At 56.0% G+C, this 27815-nt stretch overlaps 1 protein-coding gene across 1 annotated transcript; it reads left to right on the top strand.

Annotated features, from left to right (window-relative positions):
* Positions 1–24: 24 nt before the first annotated feature.
* On the top strand, positions 25–27815 carry LOC136571139 (liprin-alpha-3-like; the record flags this gene model as incomplete). The annotated part of the gene is made up of 15 exons (XM_066571503.1): positions 25–83; positions 3232–3513; positions 5872–5973; positions 6807–6971; positions 8033–8107; positions 10129–10203; positions 10569–10715; positions 11996–12142; positions 14251–14385; positions 15343–15426; positions 17604–17735; positions 21722–21784; positions 22932–23011; positions 26293–26420; positions 27638–27815. Coding segments are annotated over exons 2-15 (1742 nt in total), but the record flags the coding sequence as incomplete, so codon positions are not given.

Here is a 27815-nt window from a genome sequence, read left to right as displayed (position 1 = left end):
CCTCGGGGCCCCCCCTCCCCGCCGGGCCGCCTCCCTCCCTCCCTCCCTCCGCCGGAGCTGCCGCAGCGCCGCTCGGAGCCCAGGTAGGAGCAGGGCCCGAGAGCCCCCGGGACCCCCGGAACCGACCCCCGGCACCACCCCCGGCCGGCAAACCCCCGATCCCAAACCCGCATCCCCGATCCCGAATCCGCATCCCCGATCCCAAACCCGCATCCCCGATCCCGAATCCGCATCCCCGATCCCGAATCCGCATCCCCGATCCCGAATCCGCATCCCCAATCCGGCATCGCCATCCCGACCCCATCCCGGCCCCGGCATCCGCACCCCGAATCCAGCATCGCCATCCCAAATCCGGCATCGCCATCCCGAATCCGGCATCGCCATCCCGAATCCGGCATCCGCATCCCGGCCCCGGCAGCCGCATCCCGAATCCCAAATCCGCATCCCGATCTCATCCCGGCCCCGGCAGCCAAATCCCAAATCCGGCATCGCCATCCCGATCCCATCCCGGCCCCGGCATCCGCATCCCGATCCTATCGCTGCCTCGGCATCCGCATGCCGAATCCCAAATTCTCATCCCAAATCCGGCGTCCACGTCCTGCAAATCCGCATCCCAAATCCGGCATCCACGTCCTGCAAATCCGCATCCCAAATCCGGCATCCACATCCTGCATGCCGATCCCGAATTCCCGGGCCCGGCCCCGCCGTCCCCATCCCATCCCCATCCCCTTCCCCATCCCCATCCCCATCCCATTCCCGGCATCTCCATTCTACCTCTGACACCCCCATCCCAATCCTGGCCCTGCCATCTCCATCCCCATCCCCTCCTAAAGCCCCCATCCCAAAGCCCCCAAACCCCATCCCGAACTCGATCCCAAAGCCCCCATCCCAAACCCCCCATCCCTGTCCTAAAGCCCCCAAACCCCCATCCCAAACCCCCCATCCTGAACCCCATCCCAATCCTGCTCTCCCCATCCCCATCCTAAAGACCCCATCCCAAACCCAGACCCCCTCAACCCCATCCCAAACCCCATCCTAAAGCCCCCATCCCCCATCCCAAACCCTGCACCCCCATCCCAAAGCCCCCAACCCAAACCCCCCATCCCAAACCCTGCACCCCCATCCCGACCCCATCCCCATCCCAAACTCCCCACCCCCATCTCCAACCCCACATCTCAAACCCCCCAATCCCCATCTCAAGCCCCCCACCCCAAATCCCCCATCCCAAACCCAAACTCTGCATCCCAAACCCAAACTCCGCATCCTAAAATCCCCATCTCAAACCCCCCACCCCAAATCCCCCATCCCCAAACCCATCCCAAACCCTGCACCCCCATCCTGACCCCATCCCAAACCCCATCCCCATCCCTGCATCCCAAATCCCACATCCCAAACTCCATCCCAACCCCAATCCTGGCCCCGCCATCCCCATCCCGACCCCGTCCCAAACCCAAACCCCCATCCCTGAGACCCCAACCCAAATCCCATCCCTACCCCCAGTACCTCCCAGTACCCCCCAGTGCCCCCCAGTACCCCCCAGTTCATCCCAGTGCCCCCCATTTCATCCCAGTGCCCCCCAGTATCCCCAATTTCATCCCAGTGCCCCCCAGTACCCCCCAGTTCATCCCGGTGCCCCCCAGTTCATCCCAGTGCCCCCCATTTCATCCCAGTGCCCCCCATTTCATCCCAGTGCCCCCCAGTATCCCCAATTTCATCCCAGTGCCCCCAGTACCCCCCAGTTCATCCCAGTGCCCCCAGTACCCCCCAGTTCATCCCAGTGCCCCCCATTTCATCCCAGTGCCTCCAGTTCATCCCAGTGCCCCCCAGCACCCCCCAGTTCATCCCAGCACCCCCCAGTGTCCCCCAGTACCCCCCCATTTCATCCCAGTGCCCCCATTTCATCCCAGCACCCCCCATTTCACCCCAGTACCCCCCAGTGCCCCCAGTGCCCCTCCAGTGCTCCCCATTTCACCCCAGTACCCCCCCATTGCACCCCCACCCCATCCCCCAGTGCTTCCCGGTGCCCAGGTGTGCCCAGGTGTGCCCAGGTGTGCCCAGGTGTGCCCAGGTGTGCCCAGGTGGGAGGCGCTGCCCACCCCAGAGTGGGTTTGGGACCCCCAGAATGGGTCAGGACTGGAGCAGTGCTGGGTGCTGATGCCATATTCCCATACCCAGGTGTGCCCAGGTGTGCCCAGGTGTGCCCAGGTGTGCCAGGATGATGTGCCAGGTGCTGCCCACCATCAGCCAGGACCCCCAGAGTGGTTCAGGACCCCCAAAGAACCCAGTCTTGTACCAACCCCTCACATCCCTCCCGCTCCATCTCTCCCCAGGTGCGCCCAGGTGTGCCCAGGTGTGCCCAGGTGCGCCCAGGATGACGTGCGAGGTGCTGCCCACCATCAGCCAGGACCCCCAAAGTGGATCAGGACCCCCACAATAATTCAGTTTCAGTTCAATCATTAATGTCCCTCCCACACTGTGTTTCCCCACGTATCTCCAGGTGTCTCCAGGTGTGCCCAGGTGTGCCCAGGACGATGTGCGAGGTGCTGCCCACCATCAGCCAGGACCCTCAGACAACCCAATCTTGTACAGTCACTCTTGTCACTCCCACTCCATGTCCCCCCAGGTGTCCCCAGGTGTCTCCAGGTGCGCGCAGGTGCGCCCAGGTGTGCCCAGGACGACGTGCGAGGTGCTGCCCACCATCAGCCAGGACCCCCAAAGAACCCAGTCTTGCACCAACCCCTCACATCGCTCCCATCCTGTATCTCCCCAGGTGTGCCCAGGTGCGCCCAGGTGTGCCCAGGTGCGCCCAGGTGCGCGCAGGTGTGCCCAGGATGATGTGCGAGGTGCTGCCCACCATCAGCCAGGACCCTCAGAGTGGTTCAGTATCCCCAGAGTGGTTCAGGCTTTTATCAGTTGCTCATCTCTCCCCCCATTCCATGTTTCCCCAGGTGTGCCCAGGTGCACCCAGGTGCGCGCAGGTGCGCCCAGGACGACGTGCGAGGTGCTGCCCACCATCAGCCAGGACCCTCAGACAACCCAATCTTGTACAGTCACTCTTGTCACTCCCACTCCATGTCCCCCCAGGTGTCCCCAGGTGTCTCCAGGTGCGCCCAGGTGCGCCCAGGTGTGCCCAGGACGATGTGCGAGGTGCTGCCCACCATCAGCCAGGACCCCCAAAGAACCCAGTCTTGTACCAACCCCTCACATCCCTCCCGCTCCATCTCTCCCCAGGTGTCCCCAGGTGTGCCCAGGTGCGCCCAGGTGCGCCCAGGTGCGCCCAGGATGATGTGCGAGGTGCTGCCCACCATCAGCGAGGACCCGCGGCGGGGCTCGGGCGCGGCCGAGGAGCCGGGGCTGGAGCAGCTGATGGTGCAGATGCTGCGGGAGCGCGAGCGGCTGCTGGAGACGCTGCGGGACACGCAGGAGGGGCTGAACACGGCGCACCTGCGGCTGCGCGACCTGGCCCACGAGAGGGACCTGCTGCAGCGCCAGCTCAACTGCGCCCTGCCGCAGGTCAGGCACACCTGGGGCCGCGGGGAGGGGGTAAAGGTGGGGTTAAAGCAGGTGTGGTGTGGGAGGGGTTAAACCAGGTTTGGTGTGGACAAACCAGGTGTGGTGTGGATAAAGGTGGGGTTAAAGCAGGTGTGGTGTGGATAAACCAAGTGAGGTGTGGGTAAAGGTGGGGTTAAACCAGGTGTAGTATGGTGTGGGAGGGGTTAAAGCAGGTGTGGTGTGGACAAACCAGGTGTGGTGTGGGAGGGGTAAAACCAGGTTTAGTGTGGATAAACCAGGTGTGGTGTGGTTAAAGGTGGGGTTAAAGCAGGTGTGGTGTGGATAAACCAAGTGAGGTGTGGGTAAAGGTGGGGTTAAACCAGGTGTGGTGTGGGAGGGGTTAAAGCAGGTGTGGTGTGGACAAACCAGGTGTGGTGTGGGAGGGGTTAAACCAGGTTTGGTGTGGACAAACCAGGTGTGGTGTGGGTAAAGGTGGGGTTAAAGCAGGTGTGGTGTGGATAAACCAAGTGAGGTGTGGGTAAAGGTGGGGTTAAACCAGGTGTGGTGTGGGAGGGGTTAAACCAGGTTTGGTGTGGACAAACCAGGTGTGGTGTGGGAGGGGTAAAACCAGGTGTGGTGTGGATAAACCAGGTGTGGTGTGGTTAAAGGTGGGGTTAAAGCAGGTGTGGTGTGGGAGGGGTTAAACCAGGTTTGGTGTGGACAAACCAGGTGTGGTGTGGTTAAAGGTGTGGTGTGGTGTGGGAGGGGTTAAAGCAGGTGTGGTTGTGGTTAAAGGTGGGGTTAAAGCAGGTGTGGTGTGGACAAACCAGGTGTGGTGTGGTTAAAGGTGTGGTGTGGTGTGGGAGGGGTTAAAGCAGGTGTGGTGTGGGTGGGGTTTGGTTAAACCAGGTGTGGTGTGGGTGAAGTTAAACCAGGTGTGGTGTGGATAAACCAGGTGTGGTCAGGTGTAGGTGGGGTTAAAGCAGGTGTGGTCGGGGATGGGTGGATTTAAAGCAGGTGTGGTGTGTATAAAGCAGGTGTGGTCAGGGAGGGGAGGGGTTAAAGCAGGTGTGGTCAGGGAGGGGCTGAACACGGCGCACCTGCGGCTGCGCGACCTGGCCCACGAGAGGGACCTGCTGCAGCGCCAGCTCAACTGCGCCCTGCCGCAGGTCAGGCACACCTGGGGAGGGGTTAAATGGGGTGTGGCGTGGCTAAAGGTGAGGGTAGATCAGGTGTGGTGTGGGTAAAGGTGGGGTTAAATCAGGTGTGCTGTGGATAAACCAGGTGAGGTCCAGTGAGGGTGGGGTTAATCCAGGTGCGCTGTGGTTAAAGGTGCAGTTAAACCAGGTGTGGTCAGGGATGGGTGGGGTTAGACCAGGTGTGGTGTGGATAAACCAGGTGTGGTGTGGTGTGGTGTGGGAAGGGTTAAACAAGGTTTAGTGTGGATAAACCAGGTGTGGTGTGGTTAAAGGTGTGGTGTGGTTAAAGGTGGAGTTAAACCAGGTGTGGTCAGGTGTGTGTGGGGCTAAACCAGGTGTGGTGTGGGTGGGGTTAAACCAGGTGTGGTCAGGCGTAGGTGGGGTTAAACCAGGTGTGGTGTGGGTGGGGTTTGGTTAAACCAGGTGTGCTGTAAATCAACCAAGTGAGGTGTGGTTAAAGGTGGGGTTAAACCAGGTGTGGTGTGGTGTGGTTAAAGGTGTGGTGTGGTGTGGGAGGGGTTAAACCAGGTGTGGTGTGGGAGGGGTTAAACCAGGTGTGGTGTGGTTAAAGGTGGGGTTAAACCCAGTGTGGTGTGGATAAACCGGGTGTGGTGTGGGAGGGGTAAAACCAGGTGTGGTGTGGGTGGGGTTTGGTTAAACCAGGTGTGGTGTGGGAGGGGTTAAACCAGGTGTGGTGGGGACAAACCAGGTGTGGTGCGGTGTGGAAGGGGTTAAACCAGGTGTGCTGTGGTTAAAGGTGGGGTTAAATCAGGTGTGTCCAGGTGTGGGAGGGGTTAAACCAGAGATGGAGTGGGTGAGGTCAAACCAGGTGTGCTGTGGTTAAAGGTGGGGTTAAAGCAGGTGTGGTCAGGGAGGGGAAGGGTTAATCCAGGTGTGGTCGGGGTGGGGCAGGTGAGTGAGGGTCAGGTGTGGCCAAGTGTGTGTCCCCTGTGTCCCCAATGTCCCCAATGTCCCCAAATGTCCCAAATCCCCCCAATGTCCCCAATGATGTCCCCATTGTCCCCACTGCCCCCCATATCCCCCAATGTCCTCACTGCTGTCCCCATGTCCCAAATCCCCCCCCAATGTCCCCAATCCCGCCCAGTGTCCCCTCAGTGTCCCCTCAGTGTCCCCTCAGTGTCCCCTCAGTGTCCCCTCGGTGTCCCCTCGGTGTCCCCAGGAGCTGGCGGCGCTGACCAAGGAGCTGAACCTGTGCCGGGAGCAGCTCCTGGAGCGCGAGGAGGAAATCGCCGAGCTCAAGGCCGAGCGCAACAACACCCGCGTGAGCACCCGGGGTCCCCAGCGTCACCCCGGTGTCCCCAGTGTCACCCCAATGTCACCCCAACGTCACCCCGGTGTCCCCAGGGTCCCCAATGTCACCCCGGTGTCACCCCAGTGTCACCCCAACTTCACCCCAGTGTCACCCCAGTGTCCCCAGGGTCCCCAATGTCATCCCAACGTCACCCCAGTGTCACCCCAGTGTCCCCAGTGTCACCCCAGTGTCCCCAGGGTCCCCAATGTCACCCCAGTGTCACCCCAGTGTCACCCCAGTGTCCCCAGGGTCCCCAATGTCACCCCAGTGTCACCCCAGTGTCCCCAGTGTCCCCACTGTCCCCAACGCTGTCCCCAGCTGCTGCTGGAGCACCTGGAGCACCTGGTGTCCCCAGTGTCCCCAATCCCCTCACTGTCCCCAATGTCCCCAATGTCCCCAACACCCCCAACGCCCCCAATCCCCTCAGTGCCCCCAATGTCCCCAACGTCCCCAATCCCCTCACTGTCCCCAACACCCCCAATGTCCCCAATGTCCCCAATCCCCCCAGTGCCCCCAATGTCCCCACTGTCCCCAACGTCCCCAACGCTGTCCCCAGCTGCTGCTGGAGCACCTGGAGCACCTGGTGTCCCCAATGTCCCCAATCCCCTCACTGTCCCCAGTGTCCCCACTGTCCCCAATGTCCCCAACACCCCCAGTGTCCCCAATGTCCCCAATCCCCCCAATGTCTCCAAAGTCCCCAATGTCCCCAACACCCCCAATGTCCCCAATGTCCCCAATCCCCCCAGTGCCCCCAGTGTCCCCAATGTCCCCACTGTCCCCAACGTCCCCAACGCTGTCCCCAGCTGCTGCTGGAGCACCTGGAGCACCTGGTGTCGCGCCACGAGCGCTCTCTCCGCATGACCGTGGTCAAGCGCCAGGCGCAGTCCCCGGCCGGGGTCTCCTCCGAGGTCGAGGTGCTCAAGGCCCTCAAGTCGCTCTTCGAGCACCACAAGGCCCTGGATGAGAAGGTCTGGGGGGGTTTTAGGGGGTCCTGGGGGTTTTGGGGGGAATTTGGGAGGTTTTGGGGAGAATTTGGGAGGTTTTGGGGAGGTTTTAAGGTGATCTGGCGGCACCTGGATGTGCCAGGTGGGACCTGATGGGACCTGGTGGGACCTGAAGGGATCTCAGGAGGGTTCTGGGGTGACCCGGGGGGTCTTGGTGGGTCTTGGGGGGTTTTGGGGGAGGTTTGGGGGGGTTTTGGGGAGAATTTGGGAGGCTTTGGGGGGTTTTGGGAGGTTTTGGGGAGGTTTAAGGTGATCTGGAGGCCCCTGGATGTGCCAGGTGGGACCTGATGGGACCTGGTGGGACCTGGTGGGATCTCAGGAGGGTTCTGGGGTGACCTGGCGGTCCTGGTGGGGTCTTTGGGGGTCCTAGGGGGTCTTTGGGGGAGTTTTGGAGGGATTTTGGGGTGACCTCGGGGGTCCTTGAGGGGTTTTAGAGGGGTTTTAATGTGACCTGGTGGGACCTGAAGGTGTCTCAGGAGGGTTCTGGGGTGACCTGGGGGTCTTGGTGGGGTCTTTGGGAGGTCTTTGGGGTGACCTCGGGGGTCTTTGGGAGGTTTTGGGGGGATTTTGGGAGGTTTTGGGGGTTTTAAGGTGACCTGGTGGGACCTGAAGGGATCTCAAGAGGGTTCTGGGGTGACCTGGGGGTCCTTGGGGGGTCCTTGAGGAGTTTTTGGGGGGTCCTGAGGGGTTTCAAGGTCACCTGGTGGCACCTGGAGGTCCCCAAGGGGGTCTCGGGGGGTTCTGGGATGTCCCAGGTGACAACCGGGGGGGACCTGAAGGGGTCTCAGGAGGGTCCTGAGGTCACCTGGGGGTCCTTGGGGGCGTCTTTGGGGGGTCCTTGAGGGGTTTGGTGGCACCTGGTCACACCTGGCGGCCCTCAAGTGTCCCTGGGGGGGGACCCAAAGGGGTCTCAGGGGACTTTGGGGTCACACAGGTGGCTCTGGGGACATCTCGGGGGGGTTCTGGTGTCCCCTCGATGTCACCCCGATGATGTCACCCCGATGATGTCACCCCGGTGTCCCCAGGTGCGGGAGCGGCTGCGGGTGGCCCTGGAGCGCGTGGCCGTCCTCGAGGAGGAGCTGGAGGTGTCCAACCAGGAGGTGGGGACACCGGGGGACACCAGGGGACACCGGGGGACACCGGGGTGGTGACACCGTGGCGGTGACACTGGGCGGTGACACTGGGTGGGGACACTGGGTGGTGACACCGGGGTGTCCCCGTGGGTGGTGACACTGGGCGGTGACACTGGGCGGTGACACTGGGTGGGGACACCGGGGTGGTGACACCGGGTGGTGACACCAGAGTGGTGACACCAGGGTGGTGACACTGGGTGGTGACACCGGGGTGGTGACACCAGGGTGGTGACACTGGGCGGTGACACCGGGTGGTGACACCGTGGCGGTGACACCGGGGTGGTGACACTGGGCGGTGACACCGTGACGGTGACACCGGGGTGGTGACACTGGGCGGTGACACTGGGCGGTGACACTGGGTGGTGACACTGTGGCGGTGACACTGGGTGGTGACACCGGGGCGGTGACACCAGGGTGGTGACACCGGGGTGGGGACACCGGGGTGGTGACACCGTGGTGGTGACACCAGGGCGGTGACACTGGGTGGTGACACTGGGCGGTGACACTGGGCGGTGACACCAGGGCGGTGACACTGGATGGTGACACTGGGTGGTGACACTGGGTGGTGACACTGGGTGGTGACACCGGGGTGGTGACACCAGGGCGGTGACACTGGGTGGTGACACTGGGTGGTGACACCGTGGCGGTGACACTGGGTGGTGACACCGGGGTGGTGACACTGGGTGGTGACACCGGGTGGTGACACTGGGCGGTGACACTGGGTGGTGACACCGGGGTGGTGACACCGGGGTGGTGACACTGGGCGGTGACACTGGGCGGTGACACTGGGTGGTGACACTGGGTGGTGACACTGGGCGGTGACACTGGGTGGTGACACCAGAGTGGTGACACCGGGGTGGTGACACTGGGCGGTGACACTGGGTGGTGACACCGGGTGGTGACACTGGGTGGTGACACTGTGACGGTGACACCGGGGTGGTGACACTGGGTGGTGACACTGGGTGGTGACACCGGGGTGGTGACACCGGGGTGGTGACACCGGGGTGTCCCCGTGGGTGGTGCCGGGGGTGACGCCCATCGCGGTCCTTTGGAGGGTGACACCTGCGCCCTGTCCCTGTGTCCCCCTGGGGGTGGCACCTGTCCCTGTCCCCCAGTATCCCTGTCCGTGGGAGTGACACTGTCCCCTGTCCCTGTCCCCATGGCCCTCTTGGTGACATTGTACCCATGTCCCCACAGTCGCTGTCCCTTCGGGAGCAGCTGTCCCTGTCCCTGATGTCCCCATTGAGGTGACATTGTCACTGCCATTGTCCCCGTGTCACTGTCATTGTCCTCACAGTCCCTGTCCCTGTCCCTGAGGTGACACTGTCCCTGCCCCCATGTCCCTGTTGGTGGCATTGTCGTTGTCCCCTCATTGTCCCCACAGTCCCTGTCCCTGTCCCTGTCCGTGTCCCTGTTGGTGACATTGTCACTGCCATTGTCCCCACAGTCCCTGTCCCTGTCCCTGTCCGTGTCCCTGTTGGTGACATTGTCACTGTCATTGTCCCCACAGTCCCTGTCCCTCTGGGAGCAGCTGTCCCTGTCCCTGATGTCACCATTGAGGTGTCATTGTCCCCATGACACTGTCACTGTCACTGTCATTGTCCCCACAGTCCCTGTCCCTCCGGGAGCAGCTGTCCCTGTCCCTGTTGGTGACACTGACGCTGTCACTGTCACTGTCACTGTCATTGTCCCCACAGTCCCTGTCCCTGTCCCTGTCCCTGTTGGTGACACTGACACTGTCACTGTCCCTGTCCCTGTCCCTGTCCCTGTTGGTGACACTGACACTGTCACTGTCACTGTCACTGTCACTGTCACTGTCATTGTCCCCACAGTCCCTGTCCCTCCGGGAGCAGCTGTCCCTGTCCCTGTCCCTGTTGGTGACACTGTCACTGTCATTGTCCCCACAGTCCCTGTCCCTGTCCCTGTCCCTGTTGGTGACACTGACACTGTCACTGTCACTGTCACTGTCACTGTCATTGTCCCCACAGTCCCTGTCCCTCCGGGAGCAGCTGTCCCGGCGCCGCTCGGGCCTGGAGGACGCGGCCACCGACGGGGACAGCGCGGTGAGGGGACACTGGGGGGGACACTGGGGACACTGGGGGGGACACTGGGGACACTGGGGGAGGGGGTCAGGGGGGGACATTGGGGACATTGGGGGGGTCAGGGGCGGTCACCGATGGGGACAGCGAGGGGGACACCGGGGTGGGGGTCAGAGGGGACACCGGGGGGGACAGTGCAGTGAGGGTACACTGGGGGGACACTGAGGGGACACTGGGGGGGTCAGGGGGTGACAATGGGGACACTGGGGGGGTCAGAGGGGACACCAGGGGAGGGTCAGGGGACAGTGTGTGTGTGTGTGGGGGGGGGTGTCAGAGGTCAGAGGTCAGGGGTCAGGGGTCAGGGGTCAGAGGTCAGCGTGTCCCCCCAGGCGGAGCTGGAGGCGTCGCTGGGCCGGCAGCGCGTGGCCGCCCTGTGCCGGCAGCTGGGGCGGCTGCAGGACGAGGCCAACGCGGCCCAGAGGGAGCTGGCCCGGGCCCACGAGGCGGGGGCCAAGCTGCAGAGGGACCTCAAGGAGGTGAGAGTGGGGCGGGATATGGAAAAAATGGGAAAAAACGGTGAAAAAACAGTGAAAAAACGGTGAAAAAACGGGAAAAAACGGCAAAAAACCAGCTGAAAACTTGATAAAAATGGCCCAAACTGGGAGGGTTTCACCCCAAACTGGGAGGAAATGGCCCAAAGTGGGAGCTGGTCCAGGCACATGAGGCGGGGGCCAAGCTGCAGAGGGACCTCAAGGAGGTGAGAATGGGGCGGGATATGGAAAAAACAGGAAAAAACAGTGAAAAAACAGGAAAAACAGCAAAAAAAGAGCTGAAAATGGATAAAAATGGCCCAAACTGGGAGGGTTTCGGCCCAAACTGGGAGGGTTTCACCCCAAAGTGGGAGATGGGCCGGGCCCACGAGGCGGGGCTGAGCTCCAGAAGGACCTCAAGGAGGTGAGATTGGGGTGAAATATCGAAAAAACGGGAAAAAACGGGGGGAAAAACGGGGGGAAAAACAGGGAAAAATGGCATCAAACTGGGATGATGTCCCCAATGTCCCCAAATGTCCTCAATGCCCCCAACGCCCCCAGTGTCCCCATTGTCCCCAATGTCCCCGATGTCCCAAACCCCCCCAACGTCCCCAATGTCCCCAGTGGTGTCCCCAATGTCCCCAATATTCCCCCAATGCCCCCCAATGTCCCTGATGTCCCCAAATCCCCTCAATGTCCCCAATCCCCCCCATGTCCCCAGTGATGTCCCCCAATGTCCCCAATGTCCCCAATGATGTCCCCAATGATGTCCCCAATGTCCCCGATGTCCCCAATCCCCCCCAGTGTCCCCAATCTCCCCGATGTCCCCAATGATGTCCCCAATGTCCCCAATGTCCCCAGTCCCCCCAGTGATGTCCCCAATGTCCCCAGTGGTGTCCCCAGTGTCCCCAGTGATGTCCCCACTGTCCCAGTGGTGTCCCCCATCCCCCCCGGTGTCCCCAATGATGTCCCCAGTGCCCCCAATCCCCCCCAGTGTCCCCAATGTCCCCAATGTCCCCAATCCCCCCGATGTCCCCAATGTCCCCAATGATGTCCCCAGTGGTGTCCCCATTGTCCCCAGTGATGTCCCCAGTGATGTCCCCAGTGTCCCCAGTGGTGTCCCCCACCCCCCCCGCTGTCCCGGTGATGTCCCCAATGTCCCCAGTGATGTCCCCAGTGGTGTCCCCAGTGATGTCCCCAATGTCCCCAGTGATGTCCCCAGTGTCCCCAGTGGTGTCCCCAGTGTCCCCCGCTGTCCCGGTGATGTCCCCGCCGTGTCCCCGCAGGCGCTGGCGCAGCGCGAGGACATGGAGGAGCGCATCACGACGCTGGAGCGGCGCTACCTGAGCGCCCAGCGCGAGGCCACCTCCCTGCACGACGCCAACGACCGCCTGGAGAACGAGCTGGCCAGCAAGGAGAGCCTGTACCGGCAGGTGACACACCTGGGGACACACCTGGGGACACCTGGGGACACCTGAGACACACCTGAGATAGATGGGATACACCTGGGTTACACCTGGGATAGATGGGACACACCTGGGTTACACCTGGAGAACGAGCTGGCCAGCAAGGAGAGCCTGTACCGGCAGGTGACACACCTGGGGACACCTGGGGACACACCTGGGGACACCTGGGACACACCTGGGGACACCTGAGATACACCTGGGATAGATGGGATACACCTGGGTTACACCTGGGTTACACCTGGAGAACGAGCTGGCCAGCAAGGAGAGCCTGTACAGACAGGTGACACACCTGGGGACACCTGGGACACACCTGGGGACACCTGAGATACACGTGAGATACACCTGGGACACACCTGGGACACACCTGGGGACACCTGAGATACACCTGAGATACACCTGGGATAAATGGGACACACCTGGGATAGATGGGACACACCTGGGGAAGGAGCTGGCCAGCAAGGAGAGCCTGTACAGACAGGTGACACACCTGGGGACACCTGGGGACAGTGGGGACACACCTGGGGACACCTGGGGACAGTGGGGACACACCTGGGATACACCTGGGATAGATGGGACACACCTGGGATAGATGGGACACACCTGGAGAATGAGCTGGCCAGCAAGGAGAGCCTGTACCGACAGGTGACACACCTGGGGACACACCTGGGGACACACCTGGGGACACCTGGGGACAGTGGGGACACACCTGGGATACACCTGGGACACACCTGGGGAAGGAGCTGGCCAGCAAGGAGAGCCTGTACAGACAGGTGACACACCTGGGGACACCTGGGACACACCTGGGGACACTGGGGACACACCTGGGGACACACCTGGGACACACCTGGGACACACCTGGGGACACACCTGGGGACACACCTGGGATACACCTGGGATACACCTGGGGACACACCTGGGGACACACCTGGGATACACCGAGGGACACACCTGGGACACACCTGGGGACACACCTGGGGACACACCTGGGGACACACCTGGACACACCTTGGTGTCCCCATTGGTGTCCCCACCACCCGTTGATGTTTTCCCCCCCACCCCCATCCTTGTCCTTCACTCAATGTCCCCAACGTCCCCCCCTAAATCCATGTCCCCAAATGTCCCCAAGGCCCCCAATGTCCCCAATGCCCCCAATGTCCCCAAATGTCCCCAATGTCCCCAAATGTCCCCAAGGCCCCCAATGTCCCCAATGTCCCCAATGTCCCCAAATGTCCCCAAGGCCCCCAATGTCCCCAATGTCCCCAATGTCCCCAAATGTCCCCAAGGCCCCCAAATGTCCCCAAATGTCCCCAAATGTCCCCAATGTCCCCGATGTCCCCAGTGCCCCCGATGTCCCCAAATGTCCCCAATGTCCCCAAATGTCCCCAATGTCCCCGATGTCCCCAGTGCCCCCGATGTCCCCAACACCCCAAATGTCCCCAATGTCCCCAAATGTCCCCAATGTCCCCAATGTCCCCAATGTCCCCAATGTCCCCGCTGTCCCCAAATGTCCCCAGAGCGAGGAGAAGGGCCGGCAGCTGCAGAAGTGGCTGGAGGACGCCTGATGTCCCCAATGTCCCCAACACCCCCAACATCCCTGATGTCCACAATGTCCCCCAATGTCCCCAAATGTCCCCAACGCCCCCGATGACCCCCAATGTCCCCGATGTCCCCAACGCCCCCGATGTCCCCGATGTCCCCAATGTCCTCGATGTCCCCAATGTCCCCAGACCGAGAAGGGCCGGCAGCTGCAGGAGTGGCTGGAGAACACCTGAACTCCCCAATGTCCCCAACGCCCCCGATGTCCCCAACGCCCCCGATGTCCCCGATGTCCCCAAGGCCCCCAATGTCCCCAAATGTCCCCGATGTCCCCAATGTCCCCGCTGTCCCCAAATGTCCCCAGAGCGAGGAGAAGGGCCGGCAGCTGCAGGAGTGGCTGGAGAACACCTGAACTCCCCAATGCCCCCGATGTCCCCAACGCCCCCGATGTCCCCGATGTCCCCGATGTCCCCAAGGCCCCCAACGCCCCCGATGTCCCCGATGTCCCCAATGTCCCCGCTGTCCCCCAATGTCCCCAGAGCGAGGAGAAGGGCCGGCAGCTGCAGGAGTGGCTGGAGGACGCCAAGGCCAAGCTGCAGCTGACCCTGCAGAAGGCCGAGACCCTGCCCGAGATCGAGGCCCAGCTGGCCCAGAGGGTGGCGGCGCTCACCAAGGTGGGGCTGGGGGCGGCTCGGGGGGGCCCCGGGCGGATTTGGGGGGGTCCTGGGCGGGGTTTGAGGGGGTCCCAGGGGGGTCTTGAGGAGGCTTGAGGGGGGTTTGGGGGCGGCTTGGGGGGGTCTTGAGGAGTCTGGGGGATCTGGGGGGATTTGAGGGGGATTTGGGGGGGTTTGAGGGGGTCCCAGTGGGGTCTAGGGGGGGTCTTGAGGAGGTTTGAGGGGGATTTGGGGGAGCTTGGGGGGATTTAGGGGGAATTCGAGGGGGTTTGGGGGGGTCCTGGGTGGATTTTGGGGGGTTTGGGGGAGTTTAGGGGGGGTCTGAGAGGTTTTGGGGGGATTTGGGGGGTCCTGGGGGGGGGTCTGCGGGGGGATTTGGGGGAAATTTTGGGGGAATTTGGGGGGGGGGGGTTGAGGGGGTCCCAGAGGGGTCTTGAGGAGGTTTGAGGGGGGTTTGGGGGAGCTTGGGGGGATTTGGGGGAGTTTTGGGGGGTCCTGAGGAGTCTGGGGGATTTGGGGGAATTTGGGGGGAATTTGGGGGGAATTTGGGGGGAATTTGAGGGGGCTTTGAGGGGGTCCCAGTGGGGTCTAGGGGGGTCTTGAGGAGGTTTGAGGGGGATTTGGGGGGTCTTGGGGGGATTTGGGGGAGTTCGGGGGGGGGTTGAGAGGTTTTGGGGGGGGGCTGGGGAGGTCTTGAGGGGTTTTGGGGGAATTTTGGGGGAATTTTGGGGGAGTTTTAGGGGGATTTGGGGGTGTCTTGAGGGGTTTTGAGGGAATTTTGGGGGAGTTTCGTGGGGGTTTGGGGCACACCAAGGTGGGTTTGGGGTCTGGGGACGTCCTGAGGGAAATGTCCCCCCCCCAAAATGTCCCCAAAATGTCCCCAAAATGTCCCCAAATGTCCCAAAATGTCCCCAAATGTCCCCAAAATGTCCCCAAAATGTCCCCAAATGTCCCCAGGCCGAGGAGCGCCACGGGAATTTCGAGGAGCGGCTGCGTCAGCTCGAGGCCCAACTGCAGGAGAAGAACCAGGAGCTGCAGAGGGTGGGCACCCCAAAAACGGGAACCCCCCCCCAAAAAAAATGGGGACCCCAAAAAATGGGGAAACCCCGAAAATGGGAAATCCCGAAAATGGGAAATTCTAAAAAATGGGAAAGCCCAAAAATGGGAAATTCTTAAAAGGGGAAATTCTTAAAAGGGGAAATTCTAAAAATGGGAAATTCTAAAAAATGGGAAAGCCCAAAAATGGGAAATTCTAAAAATGGGAAACCTCAAAAAATGGGGAAACTTCAAAAAATGGGAAACCCCAAAAATGGGAAATTCTAAAAGTGGGAAATTCTAAAAATGGGAAATTCTAAAAAATGGGAAAGCCCAAAAATGGGAAATTCTAAAAATGGGAAACCTCAAAAAATGGGGACCCCAAAAAATGGGAAAGCCCAAAAATGGGAAACCCCGAAAATGGGAAATTCTAAAAAATGGGAAAGCCCAAAAATGGGAAATTCTTAAAAGGGGAAATTCTAAAAATGGGAAATTCTAAAAAATGGAAACCTCAAAAATGGGGAAACCCCAAAAATGGGAAATCCCGAAAATGGGAAATTCTAAAAAATGGGAAGTTCTAAAAATGGGAAACCTCAAAAAATGGGGACCCCAAAAAATGGGGAAACCTCAAATATGGAAACCCCGAAAATGGGAAATTCTAAAAAATGGGAAATTCTAAAAATGGGAAATTCTTAAAAGGGGAAATTCTAAAAATGGGGAAACCTCAAAATTGGAAACCCCAAAAATGCGAAATCCCAAAAATGGACACCCCAAAAATAGGGGCAACCCAAAAATGGGAAACCTCAAAAATGGGAAACCCTAAAAATGGGAAACCCCGAAAATGGGAAATTCTAAAAATGGGAAACCTCAAAAAATGGGGACACCACAAAAATGGGAAACCCCAAAATTTGAAAACCCCAAAAATTGGAAACCCCAAAAAATGGGAAACCCCAAATTCGGGCACCCCAAAAATGGGGAAAGCCCAAAAATGGGAAACCCCAAATTTGGGCACCCCAAAAATGGAAAACAAAAATCCGAACCCCGAATTCCGAGTTTTTTGGGGGTTTTTGGGAAACCCCAAAAACGGGGGCACCCCAAATTCAGCCACCCCAAAAAAGGGAAACCTCAAAATGGACACCCCAAAAATGGGGAAACCTCAAAAACGGGAAACTCCAAATTTGGGCACCCCAAAAATGAGGACAGCCCAAAAATGGGAAACCCCAAAACTGGGAAACCCTAAAAATGGGAAACTCCAAATTCGGGCACCCCAAAAATGGGGAAACCCCAAAAATGGAAAACCTCAAAAACGGGAAACCCCTAATTTGGGCACCCCAAAAATGGGAAACCCTAAAAATGGGAAACCCCAAAACTGGAAAACCTCAAAAATCTGAACCCCAAATTCTGAGGTTTTTGGGGGTTTTTGGGAAACCCCAAAAACGGGGGCACCCCAAATTCAGCCACCCCAAAAAAGGGAAACCTCAAAATGGACACCCCAAAAATGGGGAAACCTCAAAAACGGGAAACTCCAAATTTGGGCACCCCAAAAATGGGGACAGCCCAAAAATGGGAAACCCCAAAACTGGGAAACCCTAAAAATGGGAAACTCCAAATTCGGGCACCCCAAAAATGGGGAAAGCCCAAAAATGGGAAACCCCAAAAATGGAAAACCTCAAAAACGGGAAACCCCAAAAATGGGAAACCCCAAAATTGGGAAACCCTAAAAACGGGAAACCCTAAAAATGGGGACACCCCAAAAATGGGAAACCCCAAAATTGGGAAACCCTAAAAATGGGAAACCCCAAAAATGGGGACACCCCAAAAATGGGAAACCCCAAAACTGGAAAACCTCAAAAATCTGAACCCCAAATTCTGAGTTTTTTGGGGGTTTTTGGGAAACCCCAAAAACGGGGGCACCCGAAAAAAGGGAAACCTCAAACTGGACATCCCAAAAATGGGGAAACCCCAAATCTGAAAACCCCAAAATTTCATGGGGGGGTGGGGACTCCCCAAAATTTCCCCGCCGCCCAAAACCCGTTAAAAACCTGAATTTCCCCCATTTTTGGGGCTACAAACGCGGGGTTTTCCATGCTCCCGCTGGCTCCCCGACGCTTGGGATTTTTTTGGGGGTCCCCCAAAATGTTGGGGACCCCTCCCCGAAATTTTGGGGTGTCCCCCCCCCCCAGGCGCGGCAGAGGGAGAAGATGAACGACGAGCACAACAAGCGGCTCTCGGAGACCGTGGATCGGCTGCTGAGCGAGAGCAACGAGCGGCTGCAGCTGCACCTCAAGGAGAGGATGGGGGCCCTGGAGGAGAAGGTGGGGACCCCCAAATTGGGGAGGGGGCTGGGGAAAAAATTGGGGGGTCCTGGGTGAAATTTGGGGGGTCCTGGGTGAAATTTGGGGGAGTTTTGGGGGGATTTGGGGCAGTTTAAGGGGAGTTTTGGGGGTCTGAAATGGTTTTGTTGCACCTCAAGGAGAGAATTGGGGGCACCCCAAAATTGGGGAGGGGTCTGGGGGGTCTGGGAGTAATTTGGGGGGTCCCAGGGGGAATTTGGGGGGTCCTGGATGGAATTTGGGGGGAGTTTGGGGGTCCTGGAAGGGATTTGGGGGAATTTGGGGGGAATTTGGGGGAATTTGGGGGAAATTTGGGGGGTCCTGAGCGGCTGCAGCTGCACCTCAAGGAGAGGATGGGGGCCCTGGAGGAGAAGGTGGGGACCCCCAAATTGGGGAGGGGGCTGGGGAAAAATTTGGGGGGTCCTGGGTGAAATTTGGAGGAGTTTTGGGGGGATTTGGGGCAGTTTAAGGGGAGTTTTGGGGGGTCCCAGTGGGATTTTGGGGGGTTCTAGGGGGTCTAAAATGGTTTTGTTGCACCTCAAGGAGAGAATTGGGGGCACCCCAAAATTGGGGAGGGGTCTGGGGGGTCCTGTGAGTAATTTGGGGGGTCCTGAGGGAAATTTGGGGGGTCCTGGAAGGGTTTTGGGGGGAGTTTGGGGGGTCCTGGAAGGAATTTGGGGGGAATTTTGGGGGAAATTTTGGGGGGTCCAAAATTGTTTTTGTTGCACCTCAAGGAGAGAATTGGGGGCACCCCAAAATTGGGGAGGGGTCTGGGGGGTCCTGAGGGAAATTTGAGGGTTCGTGGGTGAAATTTGGGGGGTCCTGGATGGGATTTGGGGGGTCCTGGATGGGATTTGGGGGGAATTTGGGGGGAATTTTGGGGGGTCCTGAGCGGCTGCAGCTGCACCTCAAGGAGAGGATGGGGGACCCCCAAATTGGGGAGGGGGGTGGGGAAAAAATTTGGGGGTTCCTGGGTGAAATCTGGGGGGTCCTGGGTGAAATTTGGGGGTCCTGGGTGAAATTTGGGGGGTCCTGGATGGGATTTTGGGGGAATTTGGGGGAGTTTTGGGGGTCTCGGGTGGCTCCAGCTGCCCCTAAAGGAGAGAATTGGGGGCACCCCAAAATTGGGGAGGGGGCTGGGAAAAATTTGGGGGGTCCTGGGTGAAATTTGGGGGGTCCTGGATGGGATTTGGGGAATTTGGGGGGGTCCTGGGGGGGCTCGGGGCGGGGTTTTGGGGGTCCCCGCGTGGTTTTAGGGGGGATTTTGGGGTTTTTTTGGGGGATTTTGGGGTTTTTTTTGGGGGATTTTGGGGTTTTTTGGGGGGATTTTGGGGTTTTTTTGGGGGATTTTGGGGGTTTTTGGGGGGTTTTTTTTGGGGGTGTTTGAGGATTTTTGAGGGTTTTTTTTTTGGGGTTTTGGGGTTTTTTTGGGGGGATTTTGGGGTTTTTTGGGGGGGATTTTTGGGGTTATTTTAGGGTTTTTTTGGGGGGGTTTTTGGGGAGGGGGATTTGGGGTTTTTTGGGGGATTTTGGGGTTTTTTGGGGGGATTTTTGGGGTTTTTTGGGGGGGGTTTTGGGGGAGGGGGATTTGGGTTTTTTTAGGATTTTTTGGGGTTATTTTTGGGGTTTTTTGAGGGGGGTTTGGGATTTTTTGGGGAGGGGGATTTGGGGTTTTTTTTTAGGGATTTTTTTTGGGGTTTTGGGGGTTTTTTTGGGGGGATTTTTGGGGTTTTTGGGGGGATTTTGGGGTTTTTTGGGGGCGATTTTTGGGGTTATTTTAGGGGTTTTTTTGGGGGGGGTTTTGGGTGATTTTGGGGTGTTTTTCTGGGGTTTTTTTTTGGGGGTGTTTGAGGATTTTTGAGGGTTGGTTTTGGGGTTTTGGGGTTTTTTTGGGGGGATTTTGGGGTTTTTTGGGGGGATTTAGGGGTTTTTTGGGGGGGATTTTGGGGTTATTTTAGGGTTTTTTTGGGGGGTTTTTGGGGAGGGGGATTTGGGGGTTTTTTTTTAGGGATTTTTTTTGGGGTTTTGGGGGTTTTTTTGGGGATTTTGGGGTTTTTTGGGGGGATTTTGGGGTTTTTTGGGGGGGATTTTTGGGGTTATTTTAGGGTTTTTTGGGGGCGATTTTTGGGGTTATTTTAGGGGTTTTTTGGGAGGGTTTGGGGTGATTTTGGGGTGTTTTTCTGGGGTTTTTTTTGGGGGTGTTTGAGGATTTTTGAGGGGTTTTTTTGGGGGTTTTGGGGTTTTTTGGGGGATTTTGGGGTTTTTGGGGGATTTTGGGGTTTTTGGGGTTTTGGGGTTTTTTGGGGGAATTTTTGGGGTTATTTTAGGGGTTTTTTGGGGGGGGTTTTGGGGAGGGGGATTTGGGTTTTTTTAGGATTTTTTTGGGGTTATTTTTAGGGTTTTTTGAGGGGGGTTTGGGATTTTTTGGGGAGGGGGATTTGGGGTTTTCTTTTAGGGATTTTTTTTAGGGTTTTTTTTGGGGGGATTTTGGGGTTTTCTTGGGGATTTTTTCGGTGTTTTTTGGGTTTTTGTTGGGTTTTTTTGGGAGGGTTTTGGGGGATTTTGGGGTGTTTTTCTGGGGTTTTTTTTTGGGGGGTGTTTGAGGATTTTTGAGGGGTTTTTTTGGGGGATTTGGGGGTTTTTTGGGGGATTTTGGGGTTTTTTGGGGGGGATTTTTGGGGTTATTTTAGGGGTTTTTTTGGGTGGTTTTTGGGGAGGGGGATTTGGGGTTTTTTGGGGGATTTTGGGGTTTTTTGGGGGAATTTTTGGGGTTTTTTGGGGGGATTTTTGGGGAGGGGGATTTGGGTTTTTTAGGATTTTTTTGGGGTTATTTTAGGGGTTTTTTGTGGCGGTTTTTGGGGAGGGGGATTTGGGTTTTTTTTTTTAGGGATTTTTTTGGGGTTTTGGGGGTTTTTTTGGGGGATTTTGGGGTTTTCTTGGGGGGATTTTGGGGTTTTTTGGGGGCGATTTTTGGGGTTATTTTAGGGGTTTTTTGGGGGTTTTGGGTGATTTTGGGGTGTTTTTCTGGGGTTTTTTTTTGGGGGTGTTTGAGGATTTTTGAGGGGTTTTTTTTGGGGTTTTGGGGTTTTTTGGGGGATTTTGGGGTTTTTTGGGGGAATTTTTGGGGTTATTTTAGGGGTTTTTTGGGGGGGGTTTTGGGGAGGGGGATTTGGGTTTTTTAGGATTTTTTGGGGTTATTTTTGGGGTTTTTTGAGGGGGGTTTGGGATTTTTTGGGGAGGGGGATTTGGGGTTTTTTTTAGGGATTTTTTTTGGGGTTTTGGGGGTTTTTTGGGGGGATTTTGGGGTTTTCTTGGGGATTTTTTTCGGGTCTTTTTGGGGTTTTTGTTGGGTTTTTTTGGGAGGGTTTTGGGTGATTTTGGGGTGTTTTTCTGGGGTTTTTTTTTGGGGGTGTTTGAGGATTTTTGAGGGGTTTTTTTTTGGGGTTTTGGGGTTTTTTTGGGGGGATTTTGGGGTTTTTTTGGGGGCATTTTGGGTTTTTTTGGGGGGGATTTTTGGGGTTATTTTAGGGTTTTTTTGGGGGGGGTTTTGGGGAGGGGGATTTGGGGTTTTTTGGGGGGATTTTGGGGTTTTTTGGGGGGATTTTGGGGTTTTTTTTGGGGGGGTTTTGGGGAGGGGGATTTGGGTTTTTTTAGGATTTTTTGGGGGTTATTTTTAGGGTTTTTTGAGGGGGGTTTGGGATTTTTTGGGGAGGGGGATTTGGGGTTTTTTAGGATTTTTTGGGGTTTTGGGGGTTTTTTGGGGGGATTTTGGGTTTTTGGGGGATTTTGGGGTTTTTTGGGGGGGATTTTTGGGGTTTTTTGGGGTTTTTTTTGGGGAGGGTTTTGGCTGATTTTGGGGTGTTTTATGGGGTTTTTTTTGGGGGTGTTTGAGGATTTTTGAGGGGTTTTTTTTTGGGGTTTTGGGGGTTTTTTTTGGGGGGTCCCCCCCTGATTTTTGCCCTCCCCAGAATTCGCTGAGTGAAGAAATCGCCAACATGAAGAAAATGCAGGACGAGCTCCTGCTCAACAAGGTCGGGATTTTGGGGAATTTTTGGGGAATTTTTGGGGAATTTGGGGGAATTTTAGGGAATTTTGGGGCATTTTGGGGTTTTTTGGAGGGATTTAAAAAAAAAATTATTTTATTTTATTTTATTTTATTTTATATTTTATTTTATTTTATTTTATTTTATTTATTTTATTTTATTTATTTTATTTTATTTTATTTTATTTTTATTTTATTTATTTTATTTTATTTATTTTATTTAATTTATTTATTTTATTTTATTTTATTTTATTTTATTTTATTTATTTGATTTGATAGTTTAATTTTATTCTATTTTATTCTATTTATTGATTGGATTTTATATTTTAATTTTATTATTTTATTTTTTAGTTTTTATTTTATTTTGGGGGATTTTTTGGGATTATTTTTTTAATTTTGGGGAGGTTTTTTGGGGAAGTTTTGGGGGGATTTTTTGGGGATTTTTTTGGCCCTTTGGGGATTTTTTTTTTATTTGGGGAGTTTTTAAAAAATTTTCTCAGGATTTTTGGTTTTTTGGGCTTTTTTTGAGATTTCTTGAGGGATTTTTTGTGGTTTTTTGGGAATCTTTGGGGATTTTAAATTGTTTTAAATTTTGCTATTTTTTCCTTTTTAGTTTTTTTTTTTTTAAATTTGAGGATTTTTTTTATTTTTTAGAATTCCTTTTTTGGTTTGTTTTTTTTTTTCATAATTTATTTTTTATTTTTTCAGGGGTTTTAGGAGAGTTTTGGGTTTTTTTGAGGGGATTTTTTGTTGTGGTTTTTTTTTTGGGGGGAAATTCAGAGGAAATTTTGGGGGAGTTTTGGCCGGAATTTGGGGAGGAATTTTGGTAGATTCTGGATGGATTTTGAGAGGTTTTATCGACGAATTTAGGGTGGAATTTTGCCTGGATTTGGGGAAATTTTGGGAGGATTTTTTGATGGATTTTGGGAGGGAATTTTGGGGACGTTTTTTGATTGGATTTGGGGACTTTTTGGGGATAAAATTTTGGAATTTTTCCCCAATCCCAGATGATTTTTGGGGCTCTCCGGACCCCGATTCCCACCGGGGGTCCCCAGCACTGAATCCCAAAATTCCCAAAATTCCCAAAATTCCCAAAATTCCCAAAATTCCCCAAATTCCCGAATTTCCGCCCCCAGGAGCAGCTGCTGGCAGAGATGGAGCGGATGCAGCTGGAGCTGGACCAGCTCCGGGGCCGCCCCGGCTCCTCCTACTCCAGGTACCCCAAAAACCCCAAAAATAACCCAAAACCGCCCCAAAATAACCCTAAAAATAACCCAAAATTAACACCAAAAAAAAACCCAAAACCCAAAACAAATAACCACAAAACAACCCCCCCAAAAAATGCAAATAACGCCCCAAAATAATCCCCAAAATAACCCAAAAACCACCCCCCAAAACCCACCAAAAATAACCGCAAAAGTCCCCAAAAATAACCTAAAAACCCCCAAAATAACCCCCCAAAATAAGCCCCAAAATAACCCAAAAATAACCTTAAAACCCCAAAATAACCCCAACAATAACCTAAAAACCCCAAAATAACCCCAAAATAACCCCAAAACCACCCCAAAATAACCCTAAAAATAACCCAAAATTAACACCAAAAAAAAAAACCCAACCCAAACCAAATAACCACAAAACAACCCCCCCAAAAAATGCAAATAACGCCCCAAAATAATCCCCAAAATAACCCAAAAACCACCCCCCAAAACCCACCAAAAATAACCGCAGAAGTCCCCAAAAATAACCCCAACAATAACCTAAAACCCCCCAAAATAAGGCCCCAAATAACCCCTAAAATAAGCCCCAAAATAACCCAAAAATAACCTTAAAAATCCCCAAAATAACCCCCAAAATAAGGCCCCAACTAACCCCCAAAATAAGCCCCAAAATAACCCAAAAATAACCTAAAAAAACCCAAAATAACCCCCTAAATAAGCCCTCAAATAACCCCTAAAATAAGCCCCAAAATAACCCCAAAAATAACCCAAAAATAACCTAAAACCCCCCAAAATTACCCCCAAAATAACCCCAAAAATAACCGTAGAAGTCCCCAAAAATAACCCCTAAAATAACCCAAAAATAACCTAAAAAAAACCCCCCCAAAACCAAAATTGACCCCCAAAATTACCACAAAAATAACGCCAAAATAACTCCCCAAAATCACCCAAAACCCTCCAAAATAACTTTATAAACCAAAAAAAAAGAAAAAGAAACCCCAAAATATCATCCCCAAAATAAACCCCAAAATTCACCAAATCCCCCCCAAATAACACCAAAAATAACCTAAACCCCCCTCCCAAAAAAAACCCAGAAATGAGCAAAAAACCCCAAAATAACCCCAAAAATAACCCCAAAAAATAACCCCAAAAAATAACCCCCAAAATAACCCCAAAAAATAACCCCAAAATAACCCCAAAAAATAACCCCAAAAAATAACCCCAAAAAATAACCCCAAAAATAACCCCAAAAAATAACCCCCAAAAATAACCCCAAAAATAACCCCAAAAAATAACCCCAAAAAATAACCCCTAAAATAACCCCAAAAAATAACCCCAAAATAACCCCAAAAAATAACCCTAAAAAATAACCCCAAAAAATACCCCCCAAAAAATAACCCCAAATAACCCCAAAAAATACCCCCCAAAATAACCCCAAAAAATAACCCCTAAAATAACCCCAAAAAATAACCCCAAAATAACCCCTAAAAATAACCCCAAAAATAACCCCAAAAAATAACCCCAAAAAAACCCCCAAAAATAACCCCAAAAAAATAACCCCAAAAAAATAACCCCAAAAAATAACCCCAAAAAAACCCCCAAAAATAACCCCCAAAAATAACCCCCAAAAAATAACCCCAAAAATAACCCCAAAAAATAACCCCAAACCCCCCAAAATATCCCCAAAACAACCTAAAAACCCCCAAAATAACCCCAGAAACCCCCCCAAATCCTCCCCAATTTCCCCTAAATCCCCCCCAAAATCCCCCCCAAAATCCCCCCAGAACCCCCTAAAAACTCCCCCAAACGCCCCCCCCAAACCCCAAAAAAGCCCCAAAATCCCCCCCAAAACCTCCCCTAAAACCCCCTCAAATCTCCCCCCAAACCCCAAAAATGCCCCCAAATCCCCCCCAAATCCCCCCCAATTTTCCCCCACCCCCCCTGCCATGACCCTGGGGGTCCCTGGGGGTCTCTGGGGGTCCCCGAGGGTCCCTGGGGGTCCCTGGGGGTCTCTGGGGGTCCCTGGGTGTCCCCCGGGGTCCCTGAGGGTCTCTGGGTCTCTCGGGGTGTCCCCGGGGGTCTCTTGGGGTGTCCTCGGGTGTCCCTGGGGGTCCCTGAGGGTCCCCAACTGTCCCCGGGGGTCTCCGGGTCTCTTGGGGTGTCCTCGGGGATCCCTGAGGGTCCCTGGGGGTCTCTTGGTGTCCCTGAGGGTCCCTGGGCGTCCCCGGGGGTCCCCAGGGGTTTCTGGGGGTGTACGAGGGTCCCTGGGGGTCCTTGGGGGTCCCCAAGTGTCCCCGGGTCTCTCTGGGTGTCCCCGAGGGTCCCCGGGGGTCCCTGAGGGTGCCCAACTGTCCCCGGGGGTCTCTGGGTCTCTCTGGGTGTCCCTGAGGGTCCCTGGGGTTCCCGAGGGTCTCTGGGTGTCCCCAAGGGTCTCTGGGTCTCTCTGGGGTCTCTCTGGGTGTCCCCGGGTGTCTCTGGGGTCTCTCTGGCTCTCTCTGGGGTCTCTCTGGGGTCTCTCCTGGTGTCCCCGGGTGTCTCCTGAAGGTCCCCGGGTGTCCCCGGGTGTCCCCGGGTGTCCCCGGGTGTCCCCAACTGTCCCCGGGGGTCTCTGGGTCTCTTGAGGTGTCCCCGGGGGTCTCTCTGGGGTCTCTCTGGGTCTCTCTGGTGTCCCCGGGTGTCCCCAGGTGTCCCTGGGTCTCTCCGGGGTCTCTCCGGGTCTCCCCGGGTGTCCCCGAGGGTCTCTGGGTGTCCCCGGGTCTCCGGGGGTCTCTCTGGGGTCTCTCTGGGTCTCTCTGGGTGTCCCTGGGTGTCCCCGAGGGTCTCTCTGGGGTCTCCCCGGTGTCCCCGGGGGTCTCTCTGGGTGTCCCCGGGGGTCTCTCTGTGTCTCCCCGGGTGTCCCCGGGTGTCCCTGGGTCTCTCTGGGGTCTCTCCTGGTGTCCCTAGGGGTCTCTCTGGGTCTCTCTGGGGTCTCTCCCGGTGTCCCCGAGGGTCTCTCTGGGGTCTCTCCGGGTCTCTCTGGGTGTCCCCGGGGGTCCCTGGGTGTCCCCGAGGGTCTCTCTGGGTCTCTCTGGTGTCCCCGAGGGTCTCTCTGGTCTCCCCCGAGGGTCTCTCTGGGTGTCCCTGGGTGTCCCCGAGGGTCTCTCTGGGTCTCTCTGGGTGTCCCCGAGGGTCTCTCTGGGGTCTCCCCGGTGTCCCCGAGGGTCTCTCTGGGGTCTCCCCGGGGTGTCCCCGGTGCCGCCCCCGCCCACCCGGCCCCGCTGTCCCCGGTCCCTCCCCTCAGGGCCCCCCTGGAGCTGCGGCCCCCCCAGAGCCCCCTCGGGGGGACCCCCCCGGACCCCCCCGGGCCCCCCCGCAGGGCCAGGAAGGGGCGCTGGGCCCCCCCCAAGGAGGAGGTGCGGAAATTTGGGGGGGATTTGGGGGGATTTGGGGGGATTTGGGGGAAATTTGGGGGAATTTGGGGGAATTTGGGGGAATTTGGGGGGATTTAGGGGGGATTTGGGGGGAATTGGGGGGGGATTTGGGGGAATTTGGGGGGATTTGGGGGAATTTGGGGGGATTGGGGGGATTTGGGGGGATGTGAGGGGATTTGGGGGGGATTTGGGGGAATTTGGGGGGACTTGGGGAAAATTGGGAAAATTTGGGGGAAATGGGGGAATTTGGGGGGAATTTGGGGGGATTTGGGGAAATTTGGGGGAAATTGGGGAAATTTGGGGAGATTTGGGGGAATTTGGGGGAAATTTGGGGGGATTTTGGGGAAATTTGGGGGAATTTGGGGGAATTTAATTTCTTTTTTTAAATTTTATTTCATTTTATTTCATTTCATTTTATTTCATTTTATTTCATTTCATTTCATTTCATTTCATTTCATTTTATATTTCCTTCCCTTCCCTCCCCTCCCTTCCCTCCCCTCCCTTCCCTTCCCTTCCCTTCCCTTCCCCTCCCTTCCCTTCCCTTCCCTTCCCTTCCCTTCCCTTCCCTTCCCTTCCCCTCCCTTCCCTCCCCTCCCCTCCCTTCCCTTCCCTTCCCTTCCCTTCCCCTCCCTTCCCTTCCCTTCCCTTCCCTTCCTTCCCTTCCCTTCCCTTCCCTTCCCTTCCCTTCCCTTCCCTTCCCTTCCCTTCCTTCCCCTCCCCTCCCTTCCCTTCCCTTCCCTTCCCTTCCCTTCCCTTCCCTTCCCTTCCCTTCCCTTCCCTTCCCTTCCCTTCCCTTCCCTTCCCTTCCCTTCCCTCCCTTCCCTCCCTTCCCTTCCCTTCCCTTCCCTTCCCTTCCCTTCCCTTCCCTTCCCTTCCTTCCCTTCCCTTCCCTTCCCTTCCCTTCCCTTCCCTTCCCTTCCCCTCCCTTCCCTCCCTCCCTCCCTCCCTTCCCTTCCCTTCCCTTCCCTTCCCTTCCCTTCCTTCCCTTCCCTTCCCTTCCCTTCCCTTCCCTTCCCTTCCCTTCCCTTCCCTTCCCTTCCCTTCCTTCCCTTCCCTTCCCTTCCCTTCCCTTCCCTCCTCCCTTCCCTTCCCTTCCCTTCCCTTCCCTTCCCTTCCCTTCCCTTCCCTTCCCTTCCCTTCCCTTCCCCTTCCCTCCCCTCCCTCCCCTCCCCCCCCTGTTCTGGGGGTCCCCTCCCTCCTCTGGCCCCTCCCCAGGCCCGCGCGCGGGGGGGCTCCCCCCCGAGGTTCCCCCCGAGGCTTCGGACGAGGAGGAGCCGCGGGGGGGGGTCCCGGGGGGGGGCGGGGAGCCGCCCTCTCCCTGCGGACAGACGGACGTGCAGACGCTGGCGGTGATGCTGCAGGAGCAGCTCGAGGCCATCAACAAGGAGATCAA

Source organism: Molothrus aeneus, unplaced genomic scaffold, assembly GCF_037042795.1.
Source record: "Molothrus aeneus isolate 106 unplaced genomic scaffold, BPBGC_Maene_1.0 scaffold_70, whole genome shotgun sequence".
Taxonomy (NCBI): domain Eukaryota; kingdom Metazoa; phylum Chordata; class Aves; order Passeriformes; family Icteridae; genus Molothrus; species Molothrus aeneus.
Note: the sequence above shows the minus strand (reverse complement) of the source record. Positions and strands in the feature narration are given on the sequence as shown.